The sequence below is a fragment of the Helicoverpa zea genome, chromosome 18 (assembly GCF_022581195.2).
Source record: "Helicoverpa zea isolate HzStark_Cry1AcR chromosome 18, ilHelZeax1.1, whole genome shotgun sequence".
NCBI classification, from domain to species: domain Eukaryota; kingdom Metazoa; phylum Arthropoda; class Insecta; order Lepidoptera; family Noctuidae; genus Helicoverpa; species Helicoverpa zea.
In genome coordinates, this window is record NC_061469.1 from 8,898,290 (window position 1) to 8,911,603 (window position 13,314).

The 13,314-nt window shown below is 38.8% G+C and overlaps 3 protein-coding genes across 4 annotated transcripts; 1 reads left to right on the forward strand and 2 right to left on the reverse strand.

Annotated features, from left to right (window-relative positions):
* Positions 1-480: 480 nt before the first annotated feature.
* LOC124638702 (voltage-dependent anion-selective channel-like) lies at positions 481-3,600 on the reverse strand. Its single transcript, XM_047175728.1, has 6 exons — positions 3,449-3,600; positions 2,618-2,776; positions 2,229-2,392; positions 1,891-2,118; positions 1,231-1,439; positions 481-1,006 (listed from the first exon to the last, which is right to left on the reverse strand). The coding sequence occupies exons 2-6, from the start codon at positions 2,771-2,773 to the stop codon at positions 915-917; spliced, it is 849 nt and encodes a 282-aa protein (XP_047031684.1). The 5' UTR covers positions 2,774-2,776; positions 3,449-3,600; the 3' UTR covers positions 481-914.
* A 380-nt stretch (positions 3,601-3,980) lies between these two features.
* Positions 3,981-10,590, forward strand: LOC124638697 (SET domain-containing protein SmydA-8). Of its 2 annotated transcripts, none has more exons than XM_047175723.1 (8): positions 3,981-4,325; positions 7,336-7,543; positions 7,727-7,925; positions 8,160-8,284; positions 8,401-8,627; positions 8,937-9,100; positions 9,622-9,814; positions 10,017-10,590. In XM_047175723.1, the coding sequence occupies exons 1-8, from the start codon at positions 4,247-4,249 to the stop codon at positions 10,247-10,249; spliced, it is 1,428 nt and encodes a 475-aa protein (XP_047031679.1). In that variant the 5' UTR covers positions 3,981-4,246; the 3' UTR covers positions 10,250-10,590. The 2 variants fall into 2 exon arrangements, with proteins under 2 accessions (XP_047031679.1, XP_047031678.1); XM_047175722.1 differs by lacking the exon at positions 3,981-4,325 and adding an exon at positions 5,497-6,234.
* On the reverse strand, positions 10,581-13,223 carry LOC124638699 (zinc finger CCHC domain-containing protein 9-like). The gene is made up of 4 exons (XM_047175726.1): positions 12,966-13,223; positions 11,506-12,444; positions 11,316-11,423; positions 10,581-10,765 (listed from the first exon to the last, which is right to left on the reverse strand). Exons 1-4 carry the CDS (start codon positions 13,101-13,103, stop codon positions 10,628-10,630), a joined length of 1,323 nt encoding a protein of 440 aa, XP_047031682.1. The 5' UTR covers positions 13,104-13,223; the 3' UTR covers positions 10,581-10,627.
* Positions 13,224-13,314: the final 91 nt, after the last annotated feature.

Genomic DNA, 13,314 nt, shown 5'->3' on the forward strand with positions numbered 1-13,314 from the left:
GCAGCCTAACGTAATCGCCTGGCTTACGTCGCATCGCTTAGGCCACTTTCCTCCTGCGGTCTTCAATGAACAAAATGATTGAACTAATGCCGTCTAACCCATCAACCCACGGTCGGCGTGATGTATGCCCGTCGTCATTCAGCTGTAGCCGACTGGACGTGCCGGAGCTTCGGTTATGTAAATGTTCCACTATTGAACGCCAAGGGGAAAGGCGAGGGCGGTGACGATCCGCTCCTGAGTTATATATGCTGTGACCCTTCAACGTTAATGATCCAATCTACTTTACCTCAAATTAAACAGAACAATATAAAAAATTCTTTATTAAACAACTTCAAATTAAAATAATAAGTCAATAAAAAAATATAAATATCATTCCTATCCAACTGGAAAACCACTTACGGAACAATATTAACGGACTTACATTAGGAAAGGATAAACACCAAACAAATAAGCAGGTAAAGGTCTAATAAAACAAATACGCACTGATTCCAACAGACTATTCAGTTTTATTACCATTCAATCAATACACCATAGGTGCTTATTTACAAGACATCTGACGTAGTGACGTTATGTAGGTTCTTTAGCAAAACAGGGATGCTCATACGCCGCGTGCTAATACATAATACTTTGAGAACTCTAAACATTTGAGGAAAAAAGCGTCCGCCGTCTTGAAATAGAAATTATAATATTGACTGACGGCGTAACTCGCATATGCAACAAAGACGAAGTTATCGAATGTATGACAATTTGATTGTTGCGTTTTGAACGCTCGAATACACTATACAGAGAACACTTGAAGATACTGTTTAATAAATTGATTTTTTCTAGTTACGCTTCCTTTTCTGTTAATAATAACAGTCAGTGTGGCATTATGTATTATCTACAGGACTAAAAGCCGAAGCGCCTCTGTGTACTTAGGGCTCGAGCTCCAGAGCGACGCCCACTTTGTGTCCACCAGCGTTGAAGTTCTGGCCATCGATAGCAGCAGAAATTGTCAAAGTCACGCCTGCAAATAATCATTATTGTTACATCATTTTGCCAAATCACTGCATCGTGATAAGAGATAACGCATGTCGCGCACGTAACAAAACAAGACGAGATCATATGATCTAAGATAAATGAACAATGATGTTAAATTCTCCGAATGGTAATGATAAACATGTTTGAATTTGGTATAGGGGGGAGTGGAAAGTAATAGAGTTAATTTCTCTGTATAATTAAGATAGTTACCTGGGCGCAACTTCTGTTGGTATCCAAGACCAATGAGAGATTTGTTGTTGACCTTGGCATGCAGAGACGCGTCGGCGTCTAGCGCGAACTTGGCTCCGACGCCAAACAGTGTGTCGGCCGAGCCCGCGGTCCACTTCATGCTAATACCGCAGTCGATCTTTTCTGACACCTTCTGGTAGATGGAACCACCGAAGTCCTTTCCGTTGTCACTGTTTCATATAGGAATAACAAAATTATATTAAATTAATAATATATATTCCATGTAACAAACTTGAAGTAACAGCTGCAAATCTTACGAGACATATTCAAAGTAGTTAAGGAACAAATGTATTAAAATTGAGCTCATTGCCTTAATGCTTAGTTGGTAGAAACTGGTTTGCATAACAAGAGAGATGACATCCTTGCTAAACCTCACTAACTGGGGCATGTGTTATGCAATCATATAAAATCAATAGCAGTGACTCATTGTGTGTAGTTATTTAGTGCCCTACTATAAGACCTAGATTGAGCTCACTGAATGACCATTGATTTTTACAATAATGTATACCAGGAATTGTAAATAATGCATGTTGTGCTATTACTTCAAAGGTTGTTATACATTTATGACCGAGATGTTAAACATATAATTAATGGGCTTTCATGCAGATTTAGAAAACTTACACATTGGTGTGTAGGTTGAAGTCCTTAGACTCATAACCAAGAGAGAAGTTGTTCTTGGAGAACTTGGTCTTCTGTGAGTCAAACTGGCCGTGCACACCGGCAAGCCAGCCCTGGAAGGAGAGGACAGCAGCCACATCCACAATGGGTCCAGCCAGATCCAAATCCAAGTTGGTGTTTACGGCAACAGTATCATTAGCAAAAGAGGTCTTCAATTTACCAGTCTTGGTTCTGCAAATAAAATTGTACTGTAATTTATAACATAAGCAGAGTTTATCATCTTATTTGAATTCAGCATGCAATAATTTTTTAATAGTGCATCAGAGAGGCCATATTCATACCCAGTCTGTGGTGCAAAGGTTCCTTCAAGGGTTACTTTAAGGCCGGCAGCAATCTTGTCCTGGATCGTAATATCAGTGGCAAGTGTGTTGTCTGTGTTCCACTTCTCAGTGAACGTAAGGCCATAGTCCTTCACTGCATATTTTGATGAAAGGCTACCAAAAACCTAGAAATTGGCAAAAGTTAATTGCATAGAAATGTCTTATTAGATTCCTTAACAGTGAAAGAGGATTTACACCTTATCATATTTTGTATAACTAATTTAGAGAATATTCTGTTAGAGATTTTAAAATCTGCTGAATTTATGGGCAGTAAAACACAAAACTATGTAGCAATTCAATGGGAATAAACTTAATCAATAGTATTACGAAAATGCTGCTATATAACTGACCTTTCCGCTTTCTTGGTTGGAGGTGATTCCACTGGCGAATTCAACACCTGTTTCACTCTTGGTCTTCAGGTCAAATTTAAATACACCAAAGTGGTAGCCTTTGCTGAAGACATCATTGGCCTTCTTTCCAAGATCAGCATAGTATGGGGGAGCCATTCCCTATACAAATGAATAATATTAGGGTTACTAGATGTGCAAAAGTGATACATGACTATAAGGTTCATTAACCTTAAAATTGACGAATGTTAGAAAAGATCGTTGTTCAGCCTCATCACATGGATCAAGGTGATGAGCTTTAGCAAAGTCGAGAAATTGCAATCAGTGCCAGGTGTGTCAGGGTCGAAATCGGCTTAGTGACTTATTTACAAGCCACTTCACACAAGGTATTACATAACATCAATGCATTATGACTGAAGCTCTATTACTTGCATGTTCCAGCATTCTGAAAGGCCATGAACATGAATACCTAGATTGTAATACGTCTTTGAGGCCGTAAACTTGACCTTCGTGAAAAGAGCCGAAGTTGAGCTCGAATGTTGAAATCACATGCGTCAATTAGCCACTATCCCCGGTGACGTTTCAGTTTAGCAAATAGGGGAAACATTACGTACATTTTCATGATCAGAACGGAGACCTTGTAATACAAATGTCTATGAAAGGGATTTTAACTGAAAGATATGTATGAAATCTACGAAATTGGAATATGACGTCGATTTTTCCCCGTTATAACCGGCTCGCCCTGCAAATTGTAACCTAAATGAAAGGCTATGAAATTCTTACAATTTCACCAGACACTCAAACAAAAAATTGAACAGATTTCAAAATACTTACTGCAGGTTGAATTTATTCACAAATTAGAACTATTTTACACTGAATTCCAGGCAATTTGCCGAGAACAAGACCTCCTACACTACCACACCACAAGACAATTTTAATTTTGACAAAAAGTCGACAGAGGGCGTAAGATCCGGAACTCACGTTATTGATATTAAGTATTCTTTATGTGTACTTTATTTTAAAGAAAAAATATTGTACTCTACTATAATAATGATAGGTCAAAAAATAATTTATTATATATACATATAATATAAATTCATAATTTTGGTATAATGCAGTAATACAATTCGAAAGACTTGTGTTGATTCAGTCGCGATGAAGTCAATGACGTAAGTCTGAATGATAATCTAGTTATTTTACGTCTTTTTATGTTTTCCTATAAATCAAACATAAATGTTTAATTGCAAACGTTTAACGATTAATTAAATTAATTATATAGTTGTTTAAGTTGCAACTAGAACTCACACTAAAAGACTACTAAATAAATGGTTGCACACTTAATGCAATGTTGCACTATAACAGCCCACAGGACAATACGCGCGGATTTTAAAACTATTTGTTTATTCTACAAGATATCAGGGACTTACCGATGGTTTATAATATTATTGGGTGTGGTCTCAAAAGTGAGTGGGTGATAAGAAGATTTTAGCCTATTTCCAGTATTTTATTCATCAAAACCTGAAGGCTCTCTTCAAAATCATTATCAAGGCTATCAACACGCCAATTTTTGATAACTAACACGTTGCCAACCAACGCTGAAAATTCTGGGGAAAATTCCCGATTCGTGGGGAAATGAGGGTCAAAGCCGGGACAGTTCGCGAAATAAGAAAAGTCGGGAAATCCGGACTAATATTCTGTAATCCGCGGCCTGGTGGGTATATCTTAGGGAAGTTACCATTAATTTGTGCTCTTCCATCTCATTCATTAATAATTTTAGGTGGTACCTACATTTGAAACTAAACCTAAGAAAAAAAAATTGCACGTGCAGACAATAATAATTTCTGTAGCGCAATGCGACGAACTAAAATTTTTACGAGTAAAATAAATGAATTGCGCATAGAACCACATAGAACTGTGTTTTTAATCAAAATATATTATTTAAAAAAACTTACTGTTCCGGATCCAAACGATTTTTCTAAAAAACAAATAAATCCACATGCCTTTTCTGCGTCTTCTTCATCGGGTGGGCAGTCTACAACTTCCCCATCTTCATTTTTACAGACATATTTTTTAACCACTGTACCATCCTATTAACACAACAAAATTATACCTTTAATTTATTTTGCCTATTTTTATTTTACTAATCAGAAAAATAGTACACAGTCCTAATGATATGGAATTGATAATATGCATCGATGACACATTTGCGTGAGTGCATGGTTACTAATATCGTACCTAGAGATGACCGTTTAAATACCCTTTCCTGCTATTCATATTTTTATTGCAGTAGAGAGTGTGTGCACAGAGTAGTCTGCAAAGCTATGAACAGTTGCACCTATTAACAAGAGTCCTAATAACTTACAGGTAAGACACATTCTTTCGTCTCTCGAATAATTGCAGCGTTTACTAAAGGTAATTTCAAACTTCGCCAACAGTTTAAAACTTCGCCAATATTTGCGTAATCAAATATATTCTCAAAAATTGGCATAATTAATTAATAAAAAAACATTAAAATTACAATAATAGTGTAACGAAAAATATATGACAAGGTAGGACGACTAGATTGTTTGGATTTAAAAATTTTACAAATCTAATAGGAATGGCTGTTACTTTTATGTAGGGGCATAATTGATTTGCATAAGCTCAGAAAAAGTTTTATATAGGTACTTACGCATACTCGATACTTAGGCTTTATTCCGGCCTATGGACCTATATTGGGTAGGTACCTATTACGTCTACCCTAGACTCAGTCTGTTTGTCGTTCGCAGACGATCATTGATTTTTTTTTCATTATGAATGAATAACATCGCGTCATGTGTGAATGACCTTTGTCGTGGATCACCTTTCAGTAGCATAAGTCTATAGTTGGTATACAAGAACCCAGATAGCTAGGTATGTTATTGGCATTGCTCCACGGAAGCTAGATCTAGTTCCAACATCTGGTAACTGTCATTTTATAGGCATTCCTGTCGAGGGAGTGCTATTCGCAACGATTGAAAAATCATTAGGTACTTATAGGTAGGTAACCTACTTGATAGATGCCGATATATTGAACTAAGTTAATAATGCCTGCTTTACTTGAATGTATAAGGATCTCTAATTGTTCCTTTTACTGATTGTATATTAATTATTTCGAGCCTATCCATTCTTTACATAATTTCAATTTGCCTCTAAAAATCTTAGCATTTCCTGCGAAGTTCCCTCAATTAGCACCCATCCGCTTGATAATGAGTTGACTTTGATGCCAGATATTTTTAGTAGTAGACGTTGTTTATTCGCTCTCGCATATATATAGAAGACAATAGATATTACTGAATGTAAACTTATATCGTATCATATGGAAACGCTCTGAAAGTTCGAGCGGCCCAATTCTCGAATGGTCTGAAGTTTATTTTAGACGCTAATCTTGTTCAGTCGGCATTTCAGCAAACAGTTTCGGACGCTTCAATCTGTATCTGATCAATCCGAGGAGCACGCGTGTATCGAAATGGATGATGAAGTGCGTCATTATAAAATACAACAAAACGATAAATATGGACGGTATTTGATTGCAAATAAGGATCTAGTGGGCGGCGAATTAATATTTACAGATACTCCATTCGCAGTAGGACCAAAACCAGGCAAGTGTTGCAAAAAATGTGTTTAACAACTTAGTTAACTGATCTAGAACTAAGGTAGACTATTTTTCCGATGCTTTTTGTAGAAACTACCTATTGGTTATTCCTATTACCTGACCGGACCGGCCACAAATCAATAGATCCGTTTCTAAATAAGAATACCTAATATGCAAAAATCCCGTATGCATATAATAATTTGCCTACATACTTAATGAAAGTTTTCGCCGCATAATTAGTATCGGAAATTAAATTGTTGCATCTGCTAGTAGCCAAATTGTTCCATGACATAGGTCTATAGGGAGGTAGCTTAGTTATCGACAAATCAAGCGACTTTTATGTATTGTCATCATTCTTCAATAATAATCAGACAAAATAATTTATAATACTTACTATGTTATTGCATGTACGTAGTATAGTACCTATCTAATTTGACTTTGACGGATACGAAATACCTAAATGGCCACATCAATTTTGAATCTAATCAGATTATTGTTTTGTTGACGCTACAAACCTAACCGTCTACTTACTACCACAGACGGAAATTATTATTGTTTTGAATTAAAATTACCATTTGAAAATCTTCTTCAGCTTCAAACTTATGCGTGGAAACACGTTATTAGTTCTTTGCGTGAGTCTGTGTAAAAAGTCGTAGTGGCCTAGTGGGTAAAGAACCAACCTCTCGAGTATGAGGGCGCGGGTTCGATTCCAGGTCAGGCAAGTACCAATGCAACTTTTCTAAGTTTGTATGTACTTTCTAAGTACCTATATCTTAGACACCAATGACTGTGTTTCGGATGGCACGTTAAACTGTAGGTCCCGGCTGTCATTGAACATCCTTGGCAGTCGTTACGGGTAGTCAGAAGCCAGTAAGTCTGACACCAGTCTAACCAAGGGGTATCGGGTTGCCCGGGTAACTGGGTTGAGGAGGTCAGATAGGTAGTCGCTTCTTGTAAAGCACTGGTACTCAGCTGAATCCGGTTAGACTGGCAGCCGACCCCAACATAGTTGGGAAAAGGCTCGGAGGATGATGCGTGAGTCTGTGTAAAACAAATGCAAATGAAACTCTACTTACGAACGAACGTCAACCTAAGATTCGGTTTACAGACACTCCACCGCTATGCCTGAGCTGCTACTGCCCCGTGGAGAACACCATGTGTTCCTCTTGCGGCTGGCCAGTCTGCAGCGAAGAGTGTGAGAAGGCGCCGGCTCATGCTGGAGAATGTGCCGTGTTCTCTGCCGCCAGGGTGCGCTTCCAGCCAGTTGAGGATTGGACTGCCAGCGCCCCGCAACTTGACTGTATAACACCGTTAAGGTACCAAACCAAAGTCGGGCTAGATAGCCTCAATTATGACGAAAATATTTCATTAAATCAATAGAGTCCATGGATTTTTCTCCCAGCGATCCTCTGCAATTCTGCATTCCTTTTATTTACACAGATTCCTAAATAAATCAGAAGATATTTTTATTATTAGATATTTTCACTTTACCCACACAGAATACTTTTGGCGAAAGAATCAGATCCCGACAGATGGGAGCACGATCTAGAGGTGATGGAGACGCACACGCAGGATCGCAAGGAGCGCCCCACCTGGGCGGCTGATCAAGTCAACATCGCCGACTTCCTCGTAGACCACTGCAAGCTTGCCAGCCGATTTGATAAAGACTTGGTACAGAAAGTCTGTGGGATTCTGGAGGTGAGGCTGCAGAAGTTATAAGTACTTAACTAACTGCTGATTTCTTTCCACCACTACAGCTAAGATGGCTCTAATGCAATTTGTCTTCTATTGAAAGGTACTAAGTACCCTCATAAAACACACTATTTAGTAGGTATGCAGTCGCATCCAGTAAAACATGGCCAACCTTGGTGTGACAAGGTAGACAGATGCACTAACAAAACTGCGTCTAGTGCGTGCGTTATGTATTTACAGGTTAACTCCGTTGAAATCCCGTCTAGAGGTGGCTTCAGCATACGCGCCCTTTATCCTCAGCTGGCCATCGCAGCGCATAACTGTGTCCCTAACATCGTGCACACAATACTGCAAAACGATTATCAGTAAGTATCCTCTCATTTTCCGTCGACTTTACTTGCGTTAAAGTTTGCACATTCCTCAATCAGCCTCTTAGCATCCAAATGCCAAGGGAATTTGACCCTTATCTCATTGTTTACAGAGTGCAAGTCAGAGCCGCGATCCCAATAAAGGAGGGAGATGCTCTCCACATATGTTACACGCACTCGTTGTCCCCTACTATAGTTCGACGGGAATTCTTGGCAGAGTCCAAGTTCTTCCAGTGCGATTGCGCGCGCTGTGCTGACCCTACCGAGCTCGGCACGCATCTCAGTACACTCAAGTGCAGTAAATGTGACAACGGTGTTATACTGGCTTCTAATCCTTTGGGTAAGTAACAGATCAAACGATAGAGTACTGGGACCGGAAGATATACCTACTTTTGCAAAGGCTACTGGGACAAATAAGTAACGGCTCGATTTTGATAGATATTATAGTTTTAAACTGGAGACAGAGATACCTAGATCTTTCGTAGCAAACTGTGGGTATTCTCACATCCCTAATTTATTTATGTTGTCGCTTTTATATATTTTTCTTTTTAGGTACTTCCTTGGATGTATACGACTCCCTTATATATTGTTCTATATACTTGGTTACATACCCTCCCACTTTCGATGAAGATACCACTAATACTTACAGACAACGAGGGACCCTGGTCATGCAACGACAAGAACTGTGGGTTCAAGACAAGCGGCGCCGCCATGCGCAAGATGTTAGCGGTGGTACAAGCAGAGATCGATCAACTGGATGTCATGGAACCAGGACCTGCTGCCATTGAGCAGCGGGAAGCTGCTATTAAAAAGGTACCTAGCTACACACGACATTTTTAAGGGAAATCATCCCGCTATGGATGCAACGTGAGGGAGTGTCTCTTGCTAACTAGAACCCACCAAGTTCCTTCTTAAGCCCTTTAAGTACCAGGGCCGCGGTAACTCTTTCTAACAATCCCGCAGCCCCGGAAGACACACGACTAAGGCCCGCAATTTCACTGCTTACCGATAATTTGTCAGCTAGTTTTCCGATACTTATTGCTATCTATCTGCCAGATAACGGTTGATTATAATTTCTGCCAGATATTGCTATCCATCATCATAAGCTTTTTTCCAACTAAGTACGTTAGAGTCGGCTTCATTTTTTTTAAGTTAGACTATCTTAGGTGAAGGTTTTTTCTATCAAAAACAAATATTTCTGTTTAAGTTCCAAATACTTACACGTGGCGCTAGTAGTTTTTTTTTTTCAAATGTGCTACAATCAATAAGAAGTACAAAAATATTTCTAAATAAATAATGTCTTCGAAGTTTTCAGTTATAAAATTATGTTCCAGTACAAATCAGTATTCCACCCGCGGCATTCTCTGCTCCTTTCGCTGAAGCACTCTCTAGCACAGCTGTATGGGCGCGTGGAGGGCTACGGACTGGACGAGCTCCCCGACCTTCTGTTGGAGAGGAAGGCGGAACTGTGCCGACTCGTGCTCAGCACCCTCGATGTCATCACGCCAGGAGATACACGGATGAGAGGTAATAGTCGTTCAATATAACAGCTAGCCCGTTGGTTGAACGCCATACAATCACACGGCTTTACATTAATTAGGCAACTGGTGCAATTAACCCTAAAAAACTCGATGAGTTATTGAATGGCGTTGTTTAATCAAAAGGCTACCTATTTGATCAAATGGCTACTACTTGGCTACGGTACATGAATGTACATGCCTTTTTTCAGGTATGATGTTATACGAGTTACACGCACCGCTGATGTTCTTAGCCCGAAGTGAATTCGGGGCCGGGCTTATTACGCAAGAGAAGCTCAAAGATAGATTACAGGAGCCCATTCAATGCTTGGCCGAAGCTGCACGAATACTGATGAGGGAAGATCCGAACAGTCCCGAGGGCATCACTGGGCGAGTTGCACAGCAGTCTATGGAACAACTTAAAGCTAGCCTAGAATGTCTATAAAATCTAGTCAACAGCCTCTGAAGGCAGAATAGTATTATGTGGCAAGTTTTCACTTTATCTTTTTACTTAATGTATAGAGTTACTGTTACTCCTGGCATTTTATTTAGGAAATAATTGATTGTTTCTTTGTATTGAATAGGCTTTGAAATTACTGATTTGAATTTCTTTCACTGTTGGGAAGCTACATGGGTCACATCAAGCTATATTTTATCCTGGTTTAGGAAAAAGTTACACTGGGAGTTAGGTTAAACCACGAGAAACTGCTAATAAAAGCTATAAAAAGACACTACATAACAATGATCTCTTGGAAATGAATTCAATAAACAGTTTGTTGCATTTTACTCACATTTGTTTTATTTCGTCATAATTTATTACACTTCAAAATTTAATTTTCTTGGGCTTTTTGCTTGATTCTACAGGTGTAAATTTATTTTGTTGCTGTCCTACATCTTCAATGTTTTCTGAACTGTCCAATGTGTGCAGTTTTACAGTAGTCTCTTCCTTTTTATCCATCACCTGGGAAACATAAGCCAATTTTTATTTTTGCTACAAAATGTTATAAATATGTTAACGTACACGTTAACACGCACGCACTGCAGACACACATGCATCTCAAGCAGAGGGGAGCGGGCGGCGTGGCGGGGCAGCGACGGCTCGCGCGCCCTCCAAACACACCTTACGACAACGCGAGCAAGAACGGACGCAATTGCGAATTTAATTTGTGCTAATAGCCTACTTAAGAAAACCTATTAAACCAAGAAATACAGTCCACTCTTTTATTCCATCTGGGCCTATCTATGGTCCTTCGAAGTAATTAGTCAAGTTAAAAGCAAAAACGTCTCGCGATCGCAAGCCACGCCACCACACATAACATAACATTGAAATAGTCAAATCAAAATCATTTATTCAAACTTGGCTGCAAGACAGCACTTTTGAACGTCAGGAATTTACATAAGACAGCCCCCAAAACGCCCACCCTTTACCACTTCCTATGTGTTTTTGCTGGGAAGAAGAAGTGGCGCAACAAACTCCTGAGCAATACAATAAATAGTTTTGTCATACTCACAGTAGGACAATCTTTCCTCAGATGTGTGACATCACCACAAAGTTTACAGGATCCACCATTAGGGTACAGTCCTTTAGGGTTATCAGGACATTGTCTGGCTATATGACCCTGAAAATATCAGCAAATAAAAATTTTAGATCATGAATATTAGGAAATAAATTATTTGATGAATACGCTTGTGTATACTTACAGGCTCCTTACAAATAAAGCATGTAGCAAATCGGAACTCCTTATCCCTCTGTACTTTACATTCAAACTGCCTGTGCTCTGTGGAGCCACACTTGAAGCAAACTCCCTCAGCTGTATCAGCCCCTGGTATCTTAGACTTTAGCTCAGGGCAGTCAGAGAGCACATGGCCACCTTTCCTACAGTTATAGCAGACCTCCCTCTTCATTCTTGCCAGAGCTTTCTCTGCTCTTCGACGTTCCAATTTCATTGTCCTCTGTACCTCACTTTTTGGTATTCCTTTTTTAATCATATTAGTTTTTAGCTCTTGCAGTCTCTCTGCATCCTTCTTCATAACTGGGAATCCATCAAATCTAACCAATTCTATTTCTTTGCCATGTACAATGAGTTGGAAACTTCTGTCATTTATCTCCTTCCTCCTCACAGGCTTACCATCAATTAATTTTTTATTCTTCTTGTTTTTTGCTTTTGTCTGGTTATTTTTGGGGATTTCATTACTTTCTGCTGAATTTGTGTTATTATTTTTAGGATTGTCCGTTGATTCTTCAGATGTCTTATTTTGTTTATTTTTCTTCGTCTTATTCTTTTTTCCACTTTCAGCGTTTTCTGTTACATCTGCAGTTTTCTCTACATTTTGAGTATCTGGTGTAGGTTGTGATTTTTTATTTTTCTTCTTTTTAGGCTTTTTCACTGTGCTCTCATTGGTTTCAGAAGTGGCTGGTTGTGCGTTACTGTCACAGTTACTTGCCTCAGAGACTTCTGCATTGCCAACTTTTTTCTTGTTTTTCTTTTTAGGTTTAGCTGAGGGCTCTGTGGGCCCAGTTGAGTCAGAGGTTTTCTTTTTGTTTTCAACTTCTGGAAAATCACACCATGTTGCTTTCCTCTTTTGAACTCTGTGATCTTTGAGGAAGTTTTCATAATTTTCAATGCGTTGTTGTTCCGCCTGAAAATAAACATAAAGGGCAAATTACAATTTATATTATTAAACTTATAATGCTAAATATATCACATAATGAAAAAGAATCACATTAAAAAGTTATGGTTGCTTAGTGGAACCAACCTCTCACGTATGAGTGTGTTGGTTTGATTTCAAGTCAGGCAAGTTTCTATGTTTTTATGTACTTTCTAAGTTTATCTTGCACACTAATGTCTGAGTTTCGGAGGGCATGTTTAACTGTAGGTTCCGGCTGTTATTGAACATTTTAGACAGTTGGATAGTCAGAAGGCAGTGAGTCCAATAAGCAGTCTTACCAGCCCTTGGTAAGACTGGTTGGGTTGTAACTAGGTTGAAGAAGTAATATAGTCAGTCGCTTCTTGAAAAATACTGGTACTCAGCTGCATCCGGTTAAACTGGAAGCCAACCCCAACAATAAGGAAAAGGCTTAGGAGATGATGATGATCTCATAACGAAGTTGAAATAAAAGCGAGTCAAATTAAAGTTTGGTGGATAAACTTTATACATACTTCCTTCCTCTTTTTGGATTCCTCATTATTCACTTTAGCCTGTAACAACTGTTCTTTCATAACCTCCCATGGTGTACTGTCTTCAGGGGCTCTTTCGTTCGAAGACTTTGAACCTTTGGCTCTAGCAAATCTTGTCATGTTTTCAATTCAATTATCAATCAAAAAGCATGTTATTTAATAAGCACATGTAAAAAATGCAATACTTCAAAACTTCATGCCTCTTCGCATTAAGTATCTTGTCAAACAAAACTGACACTGACATGAATGGAACCATGGCAGTTTCTGTCAATCCGTGTTGAAGTGCCCATTGAAATTATCGATAATTTTGAGCTATTTTCTTATATACTTA